At 37.2% G+C, this 24,464-nt stretch overlaps 2 protein-coding genes across 2 annotated transcripts; both read left to right on the top strand.

Moving 5' to 3' along the window:
- The first annotated feature begins 17,815 nt into the window (after positions 1–17,815).
- LOC148169690 (uncharacterized) lies at positions 17,816–18,801 on the top strand. The gene has a single exon (XM_088042966.1). It carries the CDS (start codon positions 17,869–17,871, stop codon positions 18,706–18,708), a length of 840 nt encoding a protein of 279 aa, XP_087899092.1. The 5' UTR covers positions 17,816–17,868; the 3' UTR covers positions 18,709–18,801.
- A 2,656-nt stretch (positions 18,802–21,457) lies between these two features.
- LOC148169689 (uncharacterized) lies at positions 21,458–22,331 on the top strand. The gene is made up of 2 exons (XM_088042968.1): positions 21,458–21,853; positions 21,902–22,331. The coding sequence occupies exons 1-2, from the start codon at positions 21,511–21,513 to the stop codon at positions 22,297–22,299; spliced, it is 741 nt and encodes a 246-aa protein (XP_087899094.1). The 5' UTR covers positions 21,458–21,510; the 3' UTR covers positions 22,300–22,331.
- Positions 22,332–24,464: the final 2,133 nt, after the last annotated feature.

Below are 24,464 nucleotides of genomic sequence, written 5' to 3'. Positions count from 1 at the left end.
ATTCTCTATGGATTAGAATTCGTAATCTGGTAATTTTGGAGCAACACTTATGATTTTTGGGAAAATTAATATTTTTGAGTCGTGTAATAATTCTTCCGAATTACACAATTGTAAAGCAAAAGGCCCTGATATTAGAAAATGTTAATTTTACCTAAGGTGTAGCCAAAATTTAAATTTCTAAAATTCGTATTTTTAATAATTTTAGAGGAACAGTTATAAAAATTAGAAAAATTAATAATTTTGGGTGGGGTACCAACTCTACTAAACTCCAAATTAATAGAGCGAAAGACACAAGTCTTAGAAATTTTTATTTTCAAGACAAAACAAAAATTTTAGACGTGATCTACTGAAATCCCTAATTTTGGGTAATTTTTGTGCTGAATTTATTAAACTTGGGGAAACTTACTACTTTTGAGTCGCGTATTAACTCTACCAAATTGTAAAATTGTAAAGCAAAAAACAAATTTAAAAAAATATATTTTAAAGCATAGCAAAAATTTCCTCCTCTAAAATTCGTAATTTTGGTAATTTTGGAACAACAACTGTAAAATTTAGAAAAATTGATATTTTTGAACCTTGTAATAACTAGTACAAAGTTGCAAAATGGCAGAGCAAAAGACACGAGTTTTATAAATTTTAATTTTTAAGACGTGATAGCAAAAGTTTGTCCGGTTTATTGTACTTCAAATTTCAATACATTTATTAGCCTCGGATCATGATCACATTGAAACCATTTTATTTTTGGTAATTTTAATAGAACAAACCTTGCAGAGAGATAAATGCTGCAAACTATTTTTGGTGGATGCGCCGAACTGGATGTATTTTAATTAAAAGTTTTCCTTCGTTTTTCGATGTCGGTGCTGCGCGAATTTTCGAAATATAAAGTATTAAGGTGTTTGTTGCTTCGCTGCTAGTTCCATCGGAAAACTTTGATGGAAGCTTTTAGACATACTTTCTAACATTAATAGGAAAGTCGTTTTATGAAGTTTGAAAAATTATTTAAATAGGTGAATCGCTCGACTCCAATTTGCTGGGAATTCGGGTCGGATTTGCGAGTAATTTGGTATTTAGGCGGTTCTTTGGAGGTAAGAAGTGTTTCGGTTCGTGTGTAGTATGTACTAGTTATGTAAATCGCGTTCGTGCAGGTGCTTGTGTAAATTCGTCGGTTTGCGTCCATTTTTGGCGAGTGCTCCATTTGCGCTCTGTGCCACCGCCGCAGTTAAATATAATCGGACCTGGGGCGGCAGTTTAATTAAATCCGGGCGTCGTCGGCGTGAAAAGTGTCGGCGAACGTGTTATCGAAACGGAACGCCAACAGCAGGTAATGTCGGTGTTATAACCGTGGCTGCTATCTGTCGCACGTGTTGCCATCCGTGCATAATGGCGACTTTGAACGAGCGCATCATTTGTATAAACTGGATGCGTGCCGTCTGCTTGGGTCCTAATCATCGGCGGCGACGGGGGCGGCGAGAGCAAACACACACAGACGGGCTTATAAATAAATCGAGACGCATTAGCATATGATTGCAGAGTTCTGAATATCCACTTGTGCCGATAAGACGTGATAACACTGTTCCGGAAGTCACGCCTCCCTCTTTATTGCTGTCCAGGAAGTACGTGTGTATACCGCGCCTGATGAAAGGCAGTTCGTTATTTTTTACGAGGGCGGAGTTGCTCGCAGTTGATTATTAACATGTGTCAGCTTGTGCTCTGATTTATTTTGTCAGCGCGAGAATAATTATACAGCGTTTCGACGATTTATAAGGCATAATCAGGGTTTGTTTGTACAGAGATTCTATCGTAAATGCATATCCAATAAAGCAAATGGACGTGACGCGAACTACGCGCCATTGTTCTGGATATCGGCGAAACCGAAATTTCCACCTGGAAGCTTTCAACTTGATGAGAAACCAATTACATTTATCACCTACCGAGACGTTAAACTCTCTTCCTTCTGTTTTGTCACCGGAACAACACAATCAACCTTCTCTTGAAAAATTAAGGAAGCTTCCACGACATGTGGCGTTTCAACTTTCGAACGTCATTTTTGAGGAAACTACTTCGCTCCGGATTTTTGTTTCGTGCTCAAGTCTTTTAACACGTCTGAAGCGATTCTCCGGAACGAGCACTTGAAGTAAACAACATCGATTACCCTCAACTCCAAAAGGTGCCATTCGGAATCCAGGTGAACTCCGGAATCGTATAGGAAGCGAAATGGAGTGCATTCCGACTTTTATTACATGCAGCGAAATTAAAACATCACCACCAATTTATAAAAAATGCACATCTTAGTTTCACCATGATTTAAAAGTAATTTGAAATTTTGCATTTTGTCCGAGCGTGTCACAGCAAATCCCCTCGCGCCCGGAGCCGCATAAATTAAAAACAGCTCAACTAAAACAAAATGAAAACATCAGCGACTGTTCAATCAGAGAATTAAAAGCGTGCAAAGCGCCGGACGGGCTCTTTTCAGCCCATTAAAAAATTCCACTGTACGTGTTTTTACTGGCGCAAGAGAGCATCAACGTGTGAGCGAACGGCGTAATCCAAATAATGGCAGCAAAATGGCGTGATAATTGATAAAGTACGTATCGTGTGATGAGTGTGGCGTAAACTTTTTGTTCCGGTAACAGTTTGGGTCACGTGGGACTCGCCGGGGACCTCGACGTACAACATTAGCGAAAATTTCCCCTGTGGCCGTAGACTCCATTTGATACTGGCTCTATAGCTCTTTTTCCAGAGATGCTTGATGAGGTTTATATAACGCTTGCTAAATTAAATTGGATTGAAAGTAGCCGCGCGATAAATTAATCACGGACACTAATAAAATGAAGGCAAGAATGGGTACAACAAGAAAATTAAAAAGGGACCAAGGGCTAAACTCACCATAACGTGTTTTCTTTAACCGGCGCATCCACCACTTTTCATTTAAGTTTGATGTTAGAAGAAACCAAATTGAAAAGACTGGGGCGGTTTTTATGTGAGCTCCGCGACGTGAATGAAATCCCGTTTCCGTTCTCTTTTCTTTTTTTTCCCAAGGTAAATAAAACCTTTTTCAGTTTTTTAATGTTTGGCCAGCCTCTGGCACTGCCGTCGCAGATATGACTGCACGTGTCGCAGAACACAGATTTGTTTTCATTTGTGCGTTGCCTCGCCACCGCCGGAAAAAAATGACTCGACGAAAGACTGGCAAAATACACTCGCTCCAAATTGAAAATAATAGCTCCGGGCTAAACTACAGGGAGATGACGGGATTGAGTTAAGACAACGTGAGGGAAATAAAAATATAGGGGGAACAGCAAGACCGAGTTTACTTAGTGTTATTTCATTTTAATGTCGAGAGTCGACGAAGAAGGAGGAAACTTAATCCGGACTGTTTAAACGGAAAAGTACAATCTCTGATTTTGACAGGCTGGTAATACCAACCAGATTGAAGTCACCGTAAGATAAACCGCAGGGAAAGACAAACGCTACTATTTTCAGAGTGGGAGCAAACAATAAGAGCGATAATTACTCCACTTTTAGTTCATGTTTACTTCAAAGAGGAAATATTATTGCAGGAAGCGGCAGCTGAACAATGAGAAAACTGAATTTTAACATTTTGAATTAAAAAAAATTGTGTACACCGCTTGCTACGATTTACGACCGCCCGCGTTGATACGGCTCAAAGGACCAGAATATATGCATGTAGTGATCCTGCAGATCCTGCCTGATGGATTCTGTGCTGACACAACTGGAATGGAATTACATTATATCCATCAAACAACATCTCACCTGTCCATAGGATAACAACTTAGAATACGTGCTACAACAACAATATCTCTCGAGATTAAAAAGCGATAATCTCATATTTGCTCGACGTCGGCGACGCGTAATTTCTTTCATTTGTGGACTGATGAAGATAGACCGCTTCAGTAATTGTGTTTTGTCGGTTCACGCCGTCCTGAATACAGACATATTGGAGCACGGGGAAATTAATAGCAACTCAACGGCTCTAATTGTCGTATTACGTGATAGCACTCTTTAATTTTTTTCGAGGAAGGACGGAAACGCCGATTGATGGTTCTGATCGATCAAGCTTTTGTGCGGCAAATGAGCAACAAGAGTGGAGGTATTAATCTGGTGACGGGGGGCTAAAAGTAATTGCGTCAAGATATCATTAATGTTGGAATGAAGTGAAATGTGTAGTCGGTTTAAATCTAAATATTCTCCGAGTCGCAGTCGAGTCGCATTGTGAGCCAGGGTTGGAATAGGTAAAGTTAGCAAAGTAAATATAAGATGTTTTTAGCGAAATAAGCCGCACTTGGAAATCGATTTCTTTTAGAAAATGTCTTCTCACAATCGTCTTTAAAAACGTGCTCTCCCGAGAGCGCCCGCCAAGAGCCGTTTCGATTGTCGGAAGTGGCGTAATCGAATAGTTTGTTGACTAGCTCTTATTGGGAAAATATCCGCAGCAAAACAGTAGAAGCGAGTAAATACGAAACGAAAGCCAACGATAAAATTCAAAATACAAGTTAGTCAAGAAATCCAATTATTTCCGCAGCGAACTTGCGCTTTTTTCTTCGTAATGTACGTCTGCCATGCAAGAGTCGCATTAAAGGCTGTTGAGTTTTTGAGGGATTGTGCCAGTCACAATTACAATTCAATTATGTTGATACGGATAAAGAGAACGCGGCTGACATGTTGCGGTGCGTTCGTTTTCTTATTAAAATATCGCAACAAAAGGGCGTCGTACAATGGATAATCCCCGGCCGACACCTGTCACGGAGCTGTCAGCTTCCGGCGTCTGACGTTTCCGTTTTTAATCTAGCAGATATTGTTTACCAAGTTAGCTGTTGCTTGGGCCCGGGGGCGGCACGCGCGCACCAAGACGTGATCTATCTACGTGTACGTGTGCGTCGAAGCAAAGGCAACGATTTTGAGGGGTAAATTCGGAGCAAATTGTTTGATTTATCGCTGTTTTGGTCTTAGTTGCTTCACGAGAAGTGTACACGTCGCAGGCTTGATACCGGACACAAATCATCTACTTAGACCAGGAAATGGGAACTTGAAATCTACTTGCAAAAGATTCCGACTGAATAACGAGAATATTTTATAAACAACGAAAAACAACGAATTCATCATCCTCTCGACGCCAACTTCAAGTCAAAAGCGAAAGAGCTCATTAAATTAAAGCCTTTGGTTATTACAGAAAATTTCTCTATTTTTCAAGCGACGCGCAGCGTCGCGACGTTGTTTAACAACTATATTAACACCATAACTGTCAAGGTTAGGATCAGATATTTGAGGATGTCGCAAGAGTCATTCACCGCGGCAGTTTAGCTAATTTCCAATTTCTTTTTTCCATAGTGAAGCAAATCGCTTTGATACGTAATTTAAACCGTAATCCTTTGCCGGTTTATTCCCGCGGATTGCACAGAGCTGCAAATAAAATTAGAATGCAAATTGCAATGTGGGCGTGTTCTAAAATCCAGGTTATCGTAAAAGGTTGAGTGCGTCGGATAATCAGTGCGTATGTAATTAGGTTTTCAATATCTGAGCAAATATCGTCGTCTGCAAGTAAACGAGTAGTCATCAAAGAAGTTTCATTAAACTAATGAAATAAATGAGAGGGTCGAAATTAGCGCCTGGTTTGCAAAACAAGGCCGAGTGGATGAAAGGAGCGACCAAGGGGGAAGCGGCTTAATATTGCCTTTGATATTTTCCAGAGAATGTAAAGTTTACGTGTCCCGGTTATTAAATTTACAAAGGTAGTTACGTTTGAAATTATGCAAATGGAGTCCGATATTAAAATTTCAAACATAACCAACTACTTCTATTAATTAATCGGAAGCGTTTCCGGTCTCACAAGGCGGATTTTAATAATAACCCTGCCCCGTTCATGGATATTGATGTCGAGCTCCAGTTCGTTATTATTCCGTTGTGCGCTACAGAAAACTCCAAATACTCAGACAACTACAAATTGCTCATTATAAAAACACTGCTTTTGTGCACGAGCACGCTCTTCATTTTACATTCGTTCTACAAACAATGCTTTGTCAACGTTGACTTAAAACACATTTCATTTTGATGGCGAACTCCGAATATGGCGACCGACATATCGCCTGACCTTAACGAACCCAATAATAAACGGAATTTGCACTTTTTTGCACACGTATAAATTATTCATAAGATAATGCATTGCAGACTAAGAAAAAATTCAATAAAACCCGAACAAGAACAAAAATTTAAGCAAATGAAGATCCGCAAACACTTGTCGGGGTCGTTTCTCATTATAATCTCTTCTTTCAAATTACGAAGCGCTTTATTTCATTGTCTCAACTTGGCCAGATGCTTGATGATGAGGTTTTTACGTGAAGTTGTCCTGACACTCCTGCTCTTGTTCAGAAAATTCAAGACTTGTTATGGTGGATGCGCCTGGCCATCACAACTCAAATTTAATATCGTTGTCCTTTAAAAGTATCACGAATTACATATTTCCCCCGAGCTTTGCTGAGTTTTGTAATTTCCCTTTATACCAATTCAACAATTGTATTGGCGCGTCACTCCATAGCTTTGTTTCAATTGATAATGCATTAATCATCGATTTATACCTGATACGAAAACTGACATCCATTGAATCCCATGTATAAACAACCCGCTTCCGGCGACTATTGTTAATTATTCTTTTACATCAACTCAAATTAATTAAAAAATATCGTCGTGTTATTCACATTTAGAATGTGTATTTCGGCCGCAGCGTCTGAAAAGCTGCTCTTGATGCATCGTAATTACACCCTCAGATAAATTTCATTATGCGAAATAATGAATGCTTCTAATTGCTTTGTAATTGCCTTTGCCAAGCACCACGGCATAAAATGAAACACTTACGGTCTGATTTCCGACGAGTTTTACAGCGGACGACGCGCAATTTGCGTCTTTTGTGGTTAGGCATAGTTCCGACCCGAGGCTTTGACAAATCTCTATCAGTTCTGATGGAAGGAAATTCAGGCTTAGTTGCATGTTATGATGTCAACATTTTACGTCTGGGAGTTTAATGAAGACGCATATATGTGGGGTACTCAGCGTTTTTAATTTTACGGGGAGAATAATAAATAAAAGCAGACAATAAAGCAACTTCAAAGGCTAGAAAACGCAATAAACTCCCACCAATTTAATATTAAATGAGTAAAATATTAGTTGTTAACTAACAGCAAACTCTAACCGATGCATTTATATTTCCTTTAGAAGAATTTTTCTTGTTTCAGTTATAACGAGTACAGCGTCCGCTAAAAAGCAAAACAAATAACGTTTCGTTCCGAGATCAAAAGCGAAGCATAATTTAGGAAATGCCAACAAAAATAAATTGAGGTAAAATACTCGCGTTCTCATTGTACCGAAGAATATCATTATTTATAATTGCCGATTGAATTTTTTCTCCAGCTCAAGTTTCGTGGTAAATACTTCCAACAACGTTTACAGTTAAACTTTAAAGATCAATAGTCTGGTTACAAGAACATTTCAACATTCCGAGCAAAACGACAGAAATAGCTCCAAGTGATCTCGAAGTTTCTACAGAATTTCGGAAATTGTACGAAATCTCTCATATGAAACGATAAAAGTTAATTTACCTTAAAAACACATTAAGGTATACACGAGGAGAAATCTTTTTTTAGATCTTCACGTCAAAGCTTTCTTTGAGTCATTGTGAGCTTTCATATTTTTTTATTATAACGATAGTCTCACTGCGATGCCGACTTTCACCATATCAAGATTTCAAAGAGATAAAATAGATTTAATCATCCGGGATTCTTTTCGTGGCGTTTCGATTTTAATATCGCTTACTGACAAAAGATATTGGGAAAGAAAACATTCTTGGAAGTTATAAGACAAGAAAAATTGCGGAAAGAATTACGGAGAGTGGGATCTCAAGTGTGGGAGCTTCTTGTTTACGGGAGTTTTAGGAATCATACACATCCTAATTGATAGAATGATTTCTTTTCAAGCAGCACTCTTAAATCCTGAAAAAAATAAAAAAATGTTTATAATTTAAAACAATTTAAATTTAATTTGAATTTGGTGTTGAAGCTAGTTTTGGCATAAAATAAATAAGAACTTTAAAATCAAAATATGTATTTAATTAAATTTAATACCATGAAATTTGGTCAACTTATTACCTGATAGGCATTTATGTACGTACATTAAATTACAGAATTTTGCATTATTGAATAAACCACAGCCTGTAAGCTGTTAAATGGAAATTGTAAATCTGCATTTTTGTGAAAATTCAAACTAAAGCATTTTTCCGTTGAAAATAGAATCAGCGCATCCACCATTGGGTGCAATCTCATTGTGTTTTTGGAGATATTTCTGCGCAAAATAAAATAAGAGAAAAAGGTGAGCGAGCTTTTGAGTGTTTTAAAGAACTCGTTCGCATGCTTGCCCAAGAAGGCGCCTCTTGTTTACGGTGCATCAGGCTCTCTAATTGCGCCTTCTTGGTCTACAATGGCGCGTATAATTACTTCGCGGTCCTCGAGTGTCGCAGTCATTCCAGCAGATGGATTGAAACAATAAGGTCTGGTGTATATTAGAGTGCGGTGCATTAGCCGGAGAAGCGAGGCAATGTTCCGGTACTTCATCATCATCTTCGGTACAGATCGTCATTTGTCACCCATGTAAGTTTCCGTGACAGCATCCAGGTGGCTAATGGATTTAATCCTCCCCCAGCTCGCTATGATCAATCTAAAGTCATGTACATACATCACCCGGTCGTGGCGGCCCTTTTTAGCTCTGGAAATTGATAGATAAAGGCAACAAAGGTGCGACTATATAAATAAGAAGCTCCCTCGTATTTACATCGAGACGTAAAACGGAAAAATTACGCCGCTTTAAAGGTGACGTCGACATTATTTTAAACGTGAACTTTGTGAAATTCCGACCATGGTCGTTGTGACTATAAAACTGGCGAAGTGTTGCCGTGTTACAAAATTACTCTTTTTGTAGACATTTCCAGGGGGGTGCTAATTGTGTCGCTTTGGTCATTTTTCACATTATCGCCGCGAATATCTTAAAAGTTCTCAGTGAATTTTTTGATTATTTGATAAGAAGCGAAAAGTCGTTTTCAAACTTACCACGCAGTCTTAAACGGTCACTCTTTCTCTTTATTCCAGACAGCTGAATCTGTAATTAGAAAAGTTCAAGAAGACGATTTCGTTAAGAACAACGCAAAATGTCTTGTTGATCTAAAGTTCCAAGTCAAACAAAGGAAGTAAATTAGAAGAGTAGATGGATTAATGTGTGTAAAAAAAGTAGAGAACTTGCGACATTTTTAAAACAAACATAGCGATATCGTTTAGTTTTATTATCTTTCAGTTAGCAACTGATGATAACGGAAGACAAACAAAAAGAAAAAGTCACGCTAAGATAATATTCATCTACAATCGAGCAAATCCGTTATAGATTTTAATTAAATAAACAGGGAAATCGTATGGAAATGGGACTAATCCTGCCGCGCGAGTTCTTGTTTATTTAGGACGGACGCTGGTTTACTGTATTGAAGTAGTTTTTAATTTATTCCATTTTTATTACACTGCAAAGCTTTTAATCAACTGCTGCGCTGATGGACGATACTAGTTTATTTTCTGCATCATACTAGATTGTTTTATAAGGACTAAAAGTACCAATTCATATGAGTTCCAAAAGGAGATTTTACTTTTCATTATTGAAAACTTTGCAATGAAACAAGTTAAACAGTTTAAAGAATGGATTCTAAACAGAAAAAATATGATCAAAACATAAAGCGAACATTCAGAAATCTAGATTGAAGCTAAGAGGATCTAGAGAGAATTTTTGTTCTTTCATATTTCCGGAACTACGCTGGATTAAATAGATAAGTGCATTTTGCGCTATCGTTCTTGTAGTTAAGAATCCGGTGTTACATGTTCCGGAATCAAAAATTCTATTATTTTTAATTTACCTACAAGGTTTTCCAATTTACAATTTTTGGTTTGTTGTGACCGTCACTTTTAAGAGATTAAACCTATCGGTCTGAAATTTGGCCGCTCTTTTTTTATTAAAGATTGTTTTCGTTCTTAAAAAGTTTCCTGAAAATCAACCCAAAAAGACCTTCTGAAAATCGATTTCCGTCAATTTCCGTTCATTTGTCAATCTAATTTTTAATTTACTAGTCCTCATTTAACGCAGAATTTCACGTAGAATCCAAAACTGAAGTCATTTTTCTCGTACGTCAAAAAATAAGTGAATTAGAAGCATTTTGGGTTGTCAGAAGGCAAAAATTTTAGAAAATTTAGTGTTTGAATCTCCGGCACTACGGAAAGTGCGGTTTCCGTCATAGTTTTTCTCGTACTTTTGTTGCTAAAATTCCGGACTTACATTCCGAATTTGAAAACTCATTTTTTAAATTTAAAATGCAAATCCATTTCGTTGGAAGTACGTTTACTTTTTAATAAAAGGCGAGCATAAAAAGGCTTTATTAAGTAAATATAAATATGCTAGATTAAGTTGATGTTTGGGCCAAATGTAATTTAGAGCGACTTCATAAAGCAAACAGGGCGTTCCATAAAAAAAAAGATTTTGTTTGCAATTTTGATCTTCCATTCTATTCAATTTTAAATGAAGTTTCTTCTTTGGTTGTTTACGACGCGGCTCTTTAATTTTCGTACAATAAAAGTGGAGTTTATAGCTGTATCAGAGGGAAACAAGATTTTATAAAGCGATTACGTCCCATAAAAAGAAAGCCACACGCGAAACCAGGAGGTCTAATATCTTCGAAGCCGGACTTTCATTCTTCTCAGACGAAATTTTCTAAAAACTCATAAACTCACGTGAAATAGCTTCTATTTTCCGGTTATTTTAATACTCAAATGATACGTTATTGTGCCGCAATAAAAGCTGGGTTATTGCTTTCGAATTTGAAGTAACGGCTTACAGCCGCCCCCATCGCTTCGTTTGATTGTCGATGCGATAACTACGCCAAGCCGGGTTATTTTGTATCCGGCACAAACTCAATCAAAGTTTATGTGTGTCTATACATCGTCGACAATTCGATTCGAGTGCGTCTTGGCGGTACCGCATCGCGACGCACCAAAGAAGTGTAAATAAAGAAGATAAACAATGTGTTTCAAATTTGTTGCCTTTCCAATTCTTCACCAGAGATAATCTGCTATTTTTCCGGAAAATTGACTTGTTCCCTCGCAAGACAAACACACTGCGACATCACTCGTTTCGCCGGAATTGATTTCATTTATAACCGCTGTGAAAATTTCAATCTTGCCGCGTTTGTACGGGAATTTTTGATTTTAATAAAATGCGAAGACGCGGCCTCGAGTACGGACCTGCATACATATTGATAACTCGTAGCGGATGATGGGGATCACAGTCTTAGATCATAACCTGAATGCGAATTTCTGGGGGCGGCTTGGGGAAATAAACACCACCAGTTTAAAATGAGATTCAGATTTTGGTATTATCTCACCCTCTTGTGACGGCGAATTAAGTGGGTTGATTTTTGGCGGACTCGGAATCGATATCACCTGTGTTGAATAAATTTTTGCGTTGTTTGATGTTTACAGAGCTCGACGTCAGCGGAATAATGAATCGAGCAAAGATCTTTGATGGCGCATCGTTCACAGTAAACTCTTCCGCGAAGTCATAAAATTTAATCTTCCTAATTTATTCCGAAGACGAAGTCTATTGTGCAATACATAAAAGACACAAATAATGGTACGAAACGCAGCCATTGAAGTATCTACATGTCTTTCTTTCAATAGGGGATCTTCTATTATTCAAAGCAATTTGCAACGAAGGTACACAGGCAATCAGAAATAATGATGTATCGAAGATGGCCAATCTAGGGTCTTGTTAGAGAAATACAGCACGCTAATAGAAGAACTGCATTTCCAATTTAAATCAGAGCGAGTTCAACAAGGTGTGCGAATTTTAATAGTTAGAGGGGGCATGAAACAATTTTTTGGTGTTATAGTCATACTTAAATTGCACTTAAAAATATTAAAACCACCCCTTTCAACTCTATAAACAATTCAAACCTTGTCCTCTCAACATCCATCTCCCTGAAATTAGCCTTGTCGCCATAACCGTCTCGCGAGTCATAAACCCGGCTCATTTCAGCCAAAATTTACAACCAATCTGAATAATAATTTTTCAGAAGTCAAGTCCGAATGCAACAAAGTTTCACCGTTAAAGCACAATAACTGTAATTGTTATCTATAAAGTTGTGAATTTCCAGAAGCATGACTGGTTGAACGTGAATAACCACTCCATTCCCTGAAATTCTTTTCAGGTTTGTTTTTTACTATTTGATGTCGCAGTCGCGATCTCATATTGTGCACCTGTACGACGCCACGCCATTATCCTGATTGCGTCGCTGGAGTCACCTGTAGGTCCTGATTGATGGTCCTCTTAGCACTATACATGATTGCGCTCCGAGACCGAACGACTAGGACGAGGACAAAAGAGAACGGAAACCGACGGCAACATTAAAAAAACTATTAAATTTGTTGCATAGTTGCGGAGATGAATTGTGAATCAAAAGCGGTTTTAGGGTCTCTGTGAAAATAACAAATTGATGAGATAATTTTTTCGGTTCGTTTTCTGGCAAACTTCTCCAGTTATCGTAACAGTCCAATAAAGAGGGAGCATTAATTTGTGCAATATCTGAAACGTAGTGTTTTGCAAAAACAAGCCAATAACAGTTTTTGGAGCTTGAAAATTATTTCTTTATAATTTAGTCGGCAGATGAAACGGAATCGATAACGAGTTGTATGCATGATTTGGCAATTACGAAGTTTGCAACTTTCCGATTCCGCGCAAACAAAAATATCGCGAACATCTGGAAAGTGCCCATAAATTCCTTATAGTTAATTGGTTGCTTAATGTATCGACCACTGGAGAAATTTCATTTTACACACTTTTCTATCGGTCTGAAAAATTCTGATTAATGCATATGGGACGTCTTGTCCGCCGCTATATCGCCTTTCCCAAAGGATCATCTCCTGGTAATACACTTAACGCAGCGTGTGCACAATAGGGTGGTGATTTGGCGCTTTCTCAGCCAACCCATCAAGGATAAAAGATCCAAGAATTTTAAACCATGCTTGGCATTACCGAGTTCATAAATCATAAACAACTTACATAACAATAAATCCATATTTGACGCAACAAAAGAAGAAAAATAATGATTTATTACAACTGAAATTTCGGAGATAATTTATTTCAATTTGTTTTGGTAAGGTTGAGAAGGCGGGGATGTGGTAAAAGTAATTTAAAAGTAATTTCGAGCACTTCACTTTCCGATAACGAAATAAGACGGTAGAGAAGAAGCGGCTTTTGTTCCGACCGCCTTCGTCGAGCTTGCATACATTTTTAAAATAAATGCGACATTCCAGGAAAACACATGTACAAGGCGAACGTAATGGGGATGGCAGAACGTGAGAGTTTTATTAGTATTGTGTTTAGGTCGGATCGAGTGCAGTTCAACGCGATAAATCGCCGACGAAACGATTTCTAATTTCACACATGAAACCAACATCTACATAACGATAGATATCGACGCTGTTCAAAACCGTCTTACAAGTTGAAGAGAAATGGTGGATGCGCCGGGCGATTTTTTTTTAACTTTTGTAATTACGTTTCCAACAATACGAGCTTTATCAACATGCTAATGCTGAGGGTTTTTACTCCAAGTAATACTTGCTTCTTTGCTTATAATTCCTTTGAAGTTAATTAATAGATAACTAGGCCTTTAATAAGATGAAACTTATTAATTAAGGGAACGTGTTATGAGATGCAAAAATGGCGAATGCGCGAGTTATCTAAACCTGAAGTGAATTAAAAAATTGTAAAAGTTTTGTTTTGTAATTACTTTGTACGGAACGGAAACCAATTTGATTTTTTATGAAAATGCTCAGAATAATGGAGATTATTAATACATTAGTAGATGGATGCGCCGCGAAAGAAATTCGTGTTGTCTCGAGTTAATTTAGTTTCCGTTTGTTTCATTTCCATGCAAGAAAATCCGTACATTGTTCTCCATAATGCACGGCACCATTTGTAAGTCTCAAATTCTCTTCGGCATCCTCGCATGCATTATGAAAAGGTGAGAATTCACAATCACCTCTTTCATCAAAACCTGGAAGTAATTTTAAAACTCCCATCTGGAATCCTTCACCCTTTTGTAACATCATCCTCTAGTGCAGCGCATCATTTCAATTCCCTTTGATTCTTCTCCATCTCCCGGCTTCAAAGCCGACCTTAACGACTGCAAAGTTCGTTAGGTAGGGAGCAGTGAAAAACGCATCTGGAGGACACGAACATTATTCGCAACAAACATGAAAGTGTCGTAAAGGCTGTGCCACACAAGGCGCCATCTGCTAGAGGCCCACAACTCGGGGCAATTAGTGGCGACGAAGGCCGCAGAACAATACAACGCCTGTCTCCTGGCAACTTCTCTTATTTAACGTTAACATATTTCGTCTATATGTGAGCACGCCGGCTCTTCTATTCCCTCCTCTAATTTATCTGGCCGCGAGTGTTGACGTCAAATGTCAGAGACTTTGGGAATTGCTTGGTCCCACAGTATGTTTTCTGATGCGATATCGCGAGAGCTACACACAACTTTGGCGACGACCAATAAAACGAAACAACGGGGAAGGTCAAAGGTGGAGAGGAGTGGAAATTGTTAATAACGTTATAGATCTGACACAATTTGATGATTGCATTTATGTTAGGCTAAACTTTGCGGTTCTGAAAGGTCAATTTTTCGAGTGTTATCGTATCCCTCCGCGGTGTACCCACTAAATTTGCAGAACAAAGAACGTCGCCCCGTCGAAAACGTTTCCTTTGTGTAATTTTACGGTTAAAAGCTATTTTGAATGCAATATCTCTTCGATTTAATATATTTCTGGAAAAAGTAAAAGACGAAACGCCGCTAAAGTGAGTTGCCAAGAACATTCTTTACTTCCTCGGGGGGAGGCAGCCGACTAAAAAGAATAACAAAAGTGTTCCATCAGTCGAGTTTTCAACTAAATTTATATCAAAGTTAAAGCATTGTAAATCTAATATAGAACTGTTTCTAATCAAAAGTAAGAGTTTTCTAACTACGTTACGAAAACGTGAGCTTTCAGACTTTTCGACACGTCTTGAATATTTGTTGTATTTTTTCCGAAGAATGCATTGCGATTTATGTGACGATGTTTGCATATTGGCTCCGACCCAAACCTATCTATTTTTACTGCAAGTGAGCGAATCAAAGAAAAGCTTATTACCAAAGTTCGTTTCTCTTTTCCATATATGCAAAGTACGATATGAACAGTAATAGGATAGTATAAAAAAGATCAGAAGAAAATCTTATCCGGATGGGAGAAAAGCAATATGCGCACTACGGCTCGAACAAAGTCGTGATGTCCCGTGTTTACTCGGCCCACACAAAAACTTGAATCCAATTTTCCACTTGGTATCCCACAAAACTTTCTTTTACAGTTTCATCCCTGAAAATAAAACAATTTCGAACATATTGTCACATCGGAGGGCGGCGGATATGCTTTATTGCGTGCCAACGGGGGCCAAATCCCACATACACTAGATTCCAGAAAGGCCCAAGACAAATAAAATACGCCCCTTAACTCACTATGAAATAATTAAAATTCAAGTTCTAACAGCTCTTTAGTTTGGACCCTCTTCCGTTTGTTTGCAAAACTCGCTCATCCTTTCATCCTTATCAACATTTCCGATGATCGGACCTCGAGTCCGGTACTTAATCCGGGTCTATTTTAAAATTAGAACTAAATGAATAAGGGTAAATTCAGCAGTGGTGCAATCCTTTTCATTTCAACACCCTCATTAGGGCGAGACCCGTCGGAAACCCCATCATTAAATTAAATTTTAAATTCGCTGAAAGCTCGTCGGAATTTCGGTGTAATTATATGGTGGAGTACAGGACCGGATTGCCGAGGATTATCCATGTTTGTTGAAAAAATATTAATTTTAGAGGAGTGTGAAATGTGACGGTTGGTAATTCTGCTAAGATTTACACTTTGTTAGTGTTCGGTTCCGAAATGTATTTACATTTCATTAGGGAGAAAGGGTCTCGTTTGTAGTGATTATTCGGATTTACAAAAATTCTGGATTAAGAGCGAGCTGAAAAAGCACAGCATATCTATGGGGAAAATCGAATTTCGACTTGCAGTTTTTGCGGTTGGGATTTATTTAGTTATCTTTTAGTTAATGAGATCTGGCGCTCGGAGCCATTTGTAGGTCATTTTCCGGATTTAAAAGTCTGTTCAAACTGTTAATTGGTCGTTTGTTACAAATCATATAGTTGATTGAGTGCGAACGGGTTGCGCAGTCATTTAACCTTCCGAGATTTTATTGGGGTGAACTCATCTGCTTTTACGTCTGTCGTTGTTTATTTAGGGTAGAATAGATTATCCGTATTGTTCACGTGGGGGTGGTTCTGGCGAATAGCTTAAAAAATTACTTTGGCAAGTGGAAATTCGATTTAATATCGTAAATAGACGCTTCTATTCGTTCGAGATTGTTGTTTCATTTTATTGGGTCATATTTTCCTTAAGAAATTGAATTTATTGTTGTGTAAGCTGGCACAAAGTATCGAACGGAGACGAAAACGATTTTTATATCACAAGAGGACGAATTTAATGTTTTAGGTTAAATGAGATTCTTGTGTTCTTTTATTTGTCAATTACGAGAAATAAATGTTTCAGCTGTGGATAAATACGGGGCTGCAATGAACGGTTTCGATGTTGAAAGAGATAAGTTTTAGCTGTAAAATTTTAAGAGTGTTGATTCCTAACGGCGGACTTTGGAAACTTTGCAACTCGACGAACTTTGTTTTATATTAAATTCCAGTTTCAGAATATCTGAATGTGTTTATTTAATAAAGAAAGTGTGTGGAAGAAACGATTCGGGGATATAAAGTCAACATTTATTCAATGTCACTGCACCACCAGAGTTTTGCAACGGTAATAATTACACTTTAAAACATGTAAATTGCACAAAACCTAAACATAAATTCACTCAAATAAAAATATCCAGCACGGATTTTACAAAGCTCGTCTCTTTCATCTACGCGAGCTTAATCACAATCGCGAGACAATTCACAATCAGATTTACGAGACAACACTTTTGTATTGTAAACAGGCATTGTAATCAGGCGTTAAACAAACCTTTATCTGCAGACAATCGCTCTGTTTTTCAATTGATACCACACATTCGCGCTGCTTTCCCGGAAACAATACACCGGATTTACCTGAACTCGCTCGATGTAGTTGCATTGAAAAGAGCTCAGCTTAAACTTGTTAGCAAGACATAGAGGGAATATAGCAAATAAAGAAAACGTGTAGTTTGGTGCCGAGGGTATAAAGGAATGTACAACGAATTGTATGAATAACTTAAGATTTAGCAGAAGCTTTTTCAACAAGCTGAGATTTTTTGTTTCGATGAACATCGTTTATCTTTCTGCGACTTCTTAGCTGTTCGTATGGTTTAAACCGTTTACGATTTGCAAAATTGTTGTAAACTCCCCAATCCCTAAACTTTTTGTTTAAAGTGAAAGAAAACCGAGCGATAAAAGTATGGAATTTCCAATTCTTATCAATATTTCGAATGTTATCAGTCGTTTTGTCAACATTTCCCAGGTCCAAGGCATTCCCCAACCTGTTTCCCTTGATAAAAAAAATCAACGCGTAAACAATACTATGACTAATGATTCGTGCGAATCGCACACCATTCGAAAAACCGGATTTATTTCAAGACCCGAGGGGTTATCAATCGACACATAAAATAAAAACCGTCATCTCTCTTCGCCATTCCGACATCGACAATCGATACGACACGATGGCATTCTTCTGGAAAGTTGTGCTATTAATCGCCGGATTCGGAAGTTGTGTTCAAAGTGCAACCTATAATTACCGACTATTGAGATACACGATTCCCCAACCATTAATACAAGCATTCAGACCGGAGGGACTCAAAGTGAGCATTCCTCATACTCGAGGCATCCAATTATTCGCCTTTCACGGTAATATTAATAAACCTTTGGACGCTACCGAAAACGGACTCCTCACCCAGGAAGTTAACAAAAAGGAAGGAGAGAGATGGGTGTATTCCAACTCCACGGTCAAGTTGGAAGTGGGAGATAAGATCTACTACAGGATTTACGTCGTCAAGGACAACCTCGGGTACAGACTCAAACAAGGACACTTCTTAATCACAACTGCAATTTTTCAAGAACACCTTGCTGAAGAAGTCACCACCACCCCCACAACCACCCCTTCTCTCTGCCAAAAGATCGTGGTGAATGTCACGTCGCATCTGTTCGATTTACAGAAAGAAATTGATTCCTTGAAGGAGACGAACGATATCTTGAAGGATATGGTCGAGAAGGATCCCGAGGCGGCCAGGACTCTCTTTGTGGATGGTGTTAAGGTACCCGACCGGGAACTTGTGGACATTGTACAGGCAATTGTTAACGATAAGTTAGATTGTCCCTTCAAAGTTGCAAATGTTAAGAGGATGAAGAGTGGGTTGGTGAAGTTTGAAGTTGGGAGTGTTGAGGAGAAACTCGAAATTGTTAAGGCTTCCAAAAGAAAGTTGAAGTATTCCAAGTTTAGGATTGTAAATTTTATCGATAATCGTCAATTGCATAAGAGTGGCCTGTCGTTACGGACTCACTAATGAAGCGTTTTTTGAGAGGTGTTACCTGCGACATGCGGGCATTCGAGGTTCAGCAATCACGTTAAACGGCGCCAATGAAGTGTTTGTTCCAAAAGTGGCCTTGATTAAAGTAGAAGTTACATATCGTCGGTTAAGAGTGTTAACCTGCTAACTCCAGTAACGCAAATTTTACAGGAGGTAAAAAAACTTAAGAATTTTATTAAAAATAGATTTATAATAGAACTCAAATTACGAACAGATTAATACTATTCGGCTACGAATTATACATGGAAATAACTTAAAAATAACTCCCAAATTAATACTTTATAGCATTGTACAAGGTGTTTATAAATGTTTCTAGCATCAAGGGTGGCTATGCAATGTCAAAGAAATTTGCCGCTCATTACAAATGTGGGTTTAGATTTGTCAACTGACATTTGCAGTTAACCTCAAGTAAGTTTTAAGAAATAAACTGTTGTATAAACTAGTTGTAGTTTAAAACCTCAAAATCGAAAACTTGGGTACAAAACCGTAACTAAAACGTCATTGAAGTAACTAACATTATAAATAATTTTGCTGATAGTTATAATCACCATGAAAACAAAGCGGCAAAATAGTGTACGACAGGAATTCCAAAGCCACGCTTGATGCTAGAAACATTTATAAACACCTTGTATAATTGGGGATAGCAGGCGACCTATGTGTGATTTTTTTAAATTTAGGAGTTTTCTGAATATAAAAGCCACTAATAAAATTAACTTCAAATATTTACTGAGCAACGTTTTATTAGTTGTATAGGAAAATTTAATAATAGGAGTAGTAATAATTACAAAATTAAAAATGAATGTCTTGTTGTAATAATTATGTATGTCAAGTCATAAAAAAATCAATATTAAGACGTAGAGCTTCTCGGCAGCAATTAAACATTTTTGTGACTCTTCTTTAAATAAATATTATAAGAACCAAGTGTTATATTCATCTAAAATTAATTTTTTAAACACGTAAACAATGTCTCCTTATGCCCTGTTAAATCTTTATATTATAAAAAAATGGCCTTATCTTTAAGTTAATTTTTAAAAACAAATTTAATTATTAATTATATTGCAAACTACAAAGAACAATTTTTAAAGCCACAAAAATATCCACGTGGACACAAATTTGTTGTTACTGTAGATAGCAGCAATTCGGGCTCAACCGCCAATTCTGAAGTTAGCAGGTATTCGTATCATCAACATTTTACTCTTTAGAGTCAAATATTGAGTAAAATGATTGTCGCAGCGATGCGACGAAATAGACGAAAATTAAATTTATTGAATAACAATAAGATCTTAGAGAATCAAATGAAAATTTAGACAATTAAAGGAAAACTTAGAAAGGAACTAAAAAACTTTAAAAAAATTTGGAGAAAATGTAGTTAAAAAAACTACTAATACATATTTTGAAAATCTTCGTAGATTCTATTAATTATGGTGTTAAATAGATACTTTGAACTTTCTAGGTGTTTTTTTAGGTTTTTCATATTTACTTTAACTTTTTATTTTCTTTGATTTATATTGTGCATTTTTTCCATTATTTTTTTGAAGTACCTAAATAAACGGATTTTTTTCTATTCCTATTTTTTTTCCTACTTTTACCTATTCTCATCTTTTGACCCATCTACTAATTGAAACTCATCAATCAACTGAATCAGGGAAATTTTAAATTTTATTTGTTTTCTTTCAACTTAGATAGTTTTCATAATGTCTATTTTTTTTTGGTTTTATTTTCTGTGTTTTCTACATTTTTAGGAAGTTATTAAATTCTCGATTCTATTTAAATTTTAAGACTGTTCTGTTCTTTGGCTTCTTTAAATTTTTCTTAAATTCTGTCTATTTTCTAGATTTTCTTTACATTATATTTGGTCTTTGTAGAACCGTGGATTTTTCTAAATTAGTACTTTCTACATTTCATATTTATGAATTGGTTAAATTTCATCGATTTTCTTTAACTTTTAGAATTCCTATAAGATTTTACAAATTATTTTTAGACTCTCGAACTCTTTTTTATACATATGAATTTTCCTTGTGTTTAATTTTTGTAAATTTTACAAAATTTTAGATATGTATTCCTTGTTGGATCTGACGAATTTTCGTTAAATTCGAAATTGATCTTTCTCAAATTTTATATTACTATTGAAATGTTAATTTTCTTTAGGGTTTGTCTCTCTTCTTCTTCTAGATTGCTTCTATGTTTCTTGGTGATTTTAGATTAACCATAAATTTTCAATTTTTTCTAATTAATACTTTATAGCATAGTTTAATTGGAAATAGCAGGCGACTTTTGTATGATTTTTTTTAAATTTAGGAGTTGGCAGAAAAAATTATGTTGGTATGTCACGTCATAAAAAAATCAATATTAAGACGTAGAGGTCTTCGACAGTAATTAAACATTTTTGTGACTTTAGAGTCAAGTATTGAGTAAAATGTTTGTCGCAGCGATCGCAACATTTAAAATAAAAATAAACAAAAATTCCAAAAATGACAAAAAGTGGAGTTAGCAGGTTAACACTCTTAACCGACGATATGTATTAAACGTTTTTATAATGTCTAGTTATTTATTTATTTATCAAACGGAAACACTATCATAAAGTTAAAGAATAGTCATAAATCGCCCCGGCATTATTTTCACATTTTGCTCCGTAATTTTTCAACATTTCGAAACGCATTCATTGAAAAAAAATAAATTGCGCTGTTGCAACACGTGAAATCCGGTTTTTGCTTCAGCGTCAGTTTTATTGATAACCGGAGGTCATCGGCTCTGCAGTCGTAGTGAAGCATTCGCATTATGAAGACCTTCATATTAGTTCTCATCCACGTGCTATTATCTTTAGTGAGCGCGTACGATTTCCCAAAATTGTCCATCGAGGCTGTAAGTCCCAAAGGCTTGCACGTGCGCCTTCCCTTTACTAATGGCGATAAGTTGTTTGCTTTTCACGCGAACGTGAATAAACGCATCTCTCAAAGAGGTGTGGGAGACATTGCTAAAACTGTGACAAGAGCAACAGATGGACAATGGGAAGTTCACGTCGACGATGCCACTTTGAAAGAAGGAGATACCATCTATTATTGGGTGTTTATAAGTAATGGTGCATTAGGGTTTAGAAAACCGGGGGAGTTTTTAATACAAGGTGAGTAGAAACTCAAGGGATTTTCCCCCTGTAAAAAATGGTTTGTAGATATGAAAAGTGAAGAGTCCCCGGTGAAACGCTCCTGTAGCTCAAACGCGCAAATCCAAAATGTTCTGTCAAATCTAACGTTGAATGTCGAAACCTTGACGGAGGAGGTGTCGTCTTTAAAAAACTCGAACGACATCCTCAAGGAGCTGGTGGAGAAGGACGAAAAGTTATCAACAACTTTGGGACTTGATGGAATTGTTGTTAACGACACCGAACTTAAGATGTTAGTTCAGGCAATTATAACCGACAAATTAGGTTTACCGTTCACTGTTAATAATGTAGAACGAAAGAAAAACGGAAGAGTAGAGTTCAAAGTTGGCAGTATTGATGAGAAGTTGCAGGTGATCTCTGCCGCCAAAACGAAGCTGAAGTATTCTCGCTACATTCTCACATATTAACTTATTTCCAATAAAAACGAATTTACCAAAGACGTAATGGGTTTTTCCAACAACGCCAACGCATGTTTATTTGTGGTGGCGCCGTTTAAAATTCCTCGTCCCTGATATGATCCCCAATTTATCAAAATTTGATTTCGTGCTGTAGAAACTTCAAACCAACTCCACAATTCCGACCACTTTGAAGCCACGTTCCGCAATTTCGAACGAAATATCAAACGAGACATTGACACAATCAATTCAATAAATTAGCAGCTACGAGCCCGCTCTTAATTAAATTCTTTTCGTTAATTTCCCGCGTGATATATTTTATTTATGCTACATGGTCGTTGTGGAAGAGCATTGATTTCTCGTTAACATGACCGACAATTGGAATAAAGGCACGAGATCTTAGTGTGACTGTAATTTTAAAGAGTCACGTCAAACACGAGGAAATTAATCGATTTAAGCAGAGAGTAATGAGTTGGTATCGATTACCGTTGACACGATATTAAAGTCGAGCTTCTGAAGTTGCCGGAAATCTGTTTAATTAATGAAAAAAGGGGCAAGTCGTTAGTAATAAGAGCAACTCGTTAAGGTCAATATTTGCAAGAGATGTAAGTTAATGAAGTTTAGGCGCCATGTTTTTTGGGCTGTGATTTGTTGAAGTGCATGCTTCGTGTTAACGGGCCATACTTTCATAAATCAGAAGAATTAAGAGGGAAGATTTTACAAAAAGTGCAAATATCACGCGTTTTAAAAATAATCAAAACATGTTTCCGTGAGAGAACGGATCTCGACAGCGAACTGCTGCCAGACACTTTGCGGAATATAAAATAGACAAAACGATGATAAATTTTAAAAAGGACCTCGCCGGTCGATAGAAATTCCAGCTGATGTAACATTATTTTTGGATGTATTCATATATGGGAGTGTGGGATTCGAATATGACGTTTTTTCGGGTTTTTGTAATATCGTGGGATAGCGTTCAGGTAGCGGAAAAACTTCTTTTTTAGACACAACCGCAGTGTTAATTATTAAACCCGCTTTATGCACTCGTTCTTTTCATTTTGAGAAAAAAATTCCACCGTTATGGCTTTAACATTGTAATGTATCAGGTTACAATTAGAGGAAACAAATTCAAAGAACGACTCGTTTCATTTATTTAACAAGCTCCAACATGGCGATAGATAGGTACGTTGGATTTTAAAAAGGAGATTAAACTTGTTGTTGTTGTCATGGATTTGTTCATGTATTTTAATATATAAAATTTATAGGGCATAATTTGCTGAAATAGTTTATTGTAAATCATTGTTATTACAGAATATAACAATTGGCGGATCTATTATCACAGCACAGTACTTTGCATTCGTAAATATGATTGAGTTGGAAAAAACTAAATTGATGTTCAAATGATTTTAAAATGACAGGTATTGATTTTGGGTGCTGGACCTGGTTTATTTCGGGGTCCATTTCCAGTGTCTAAAAATATGCTTTTGGTTCCATTTTGTTTGAAGAATTAAAAAAGCTTCATTATCCCAATTCCTGAAAATTGAAATAGACTGAGAGCTCGCGCAATGTGTCTGTGGTTATAACACAGTGTCAGATATCAAATTCGGCGCGTCTAACAGCTTTTAGCAACATTTAGCCATAGTTGAAAGGTTTTAATAGCGGTCATAAATAACATCGATCGTGGTGCTAAGCGTCCGGCTATTGGGAATCGGAGCTTTGTCGTTTTTATCGTTAGACGCGATTAATTAGAGCCACGGCCCCCGATGACGTGCAAACGGCTCGCCAACTTCTTAATACTATTATGAATATGTCACCGAAAGCTAAACATAATTCCTGATAATATCTCCGCAACGGCACGTAACACGACCTGCTGTGCCAGCAGCATTCCGCATAAATTCCGCCCCTCAAACAAATTTATTTTTTAATCTCGAGCCTACAATCGCACCGGAAGCCGAAATCCGCCGAAAACAATTACAGTAGCGCTGTCGCAACATAAGGAAATCTCGCGGCGAACTTATTTCCTACATCATTTTTCACTCTGGAAAAGTATGTAAGTGCATGCCGTACTAATATCTCGAGGGCATAAAACTCCGACGTCTCTGATTGAGCTAAATGAACACGGCAAATGGGCTCAACGTCAAGGGAGTCGCGAATCGTGACAGGAAGAGTATCGACGC

This window comes from Gnatocerus cornutus, chromosome 8, assembly GCF_029298725.1.
Source record: "Gnatocerus cornutus isolate USDA-ARS CGAHR chromosome 8, icGnaCorn1.1, whole genome shotgun sequence".
Lineage (NCBI taxonomy): Eukaryota > Metazoa > Arthropoda > Insecta > Coleoptera > Tenebrionidae > Gnatocerus > Gnatocerus cornutus.
This window is presented reverse-complemented; position numbering and strand designations above follow the sequence as displayed.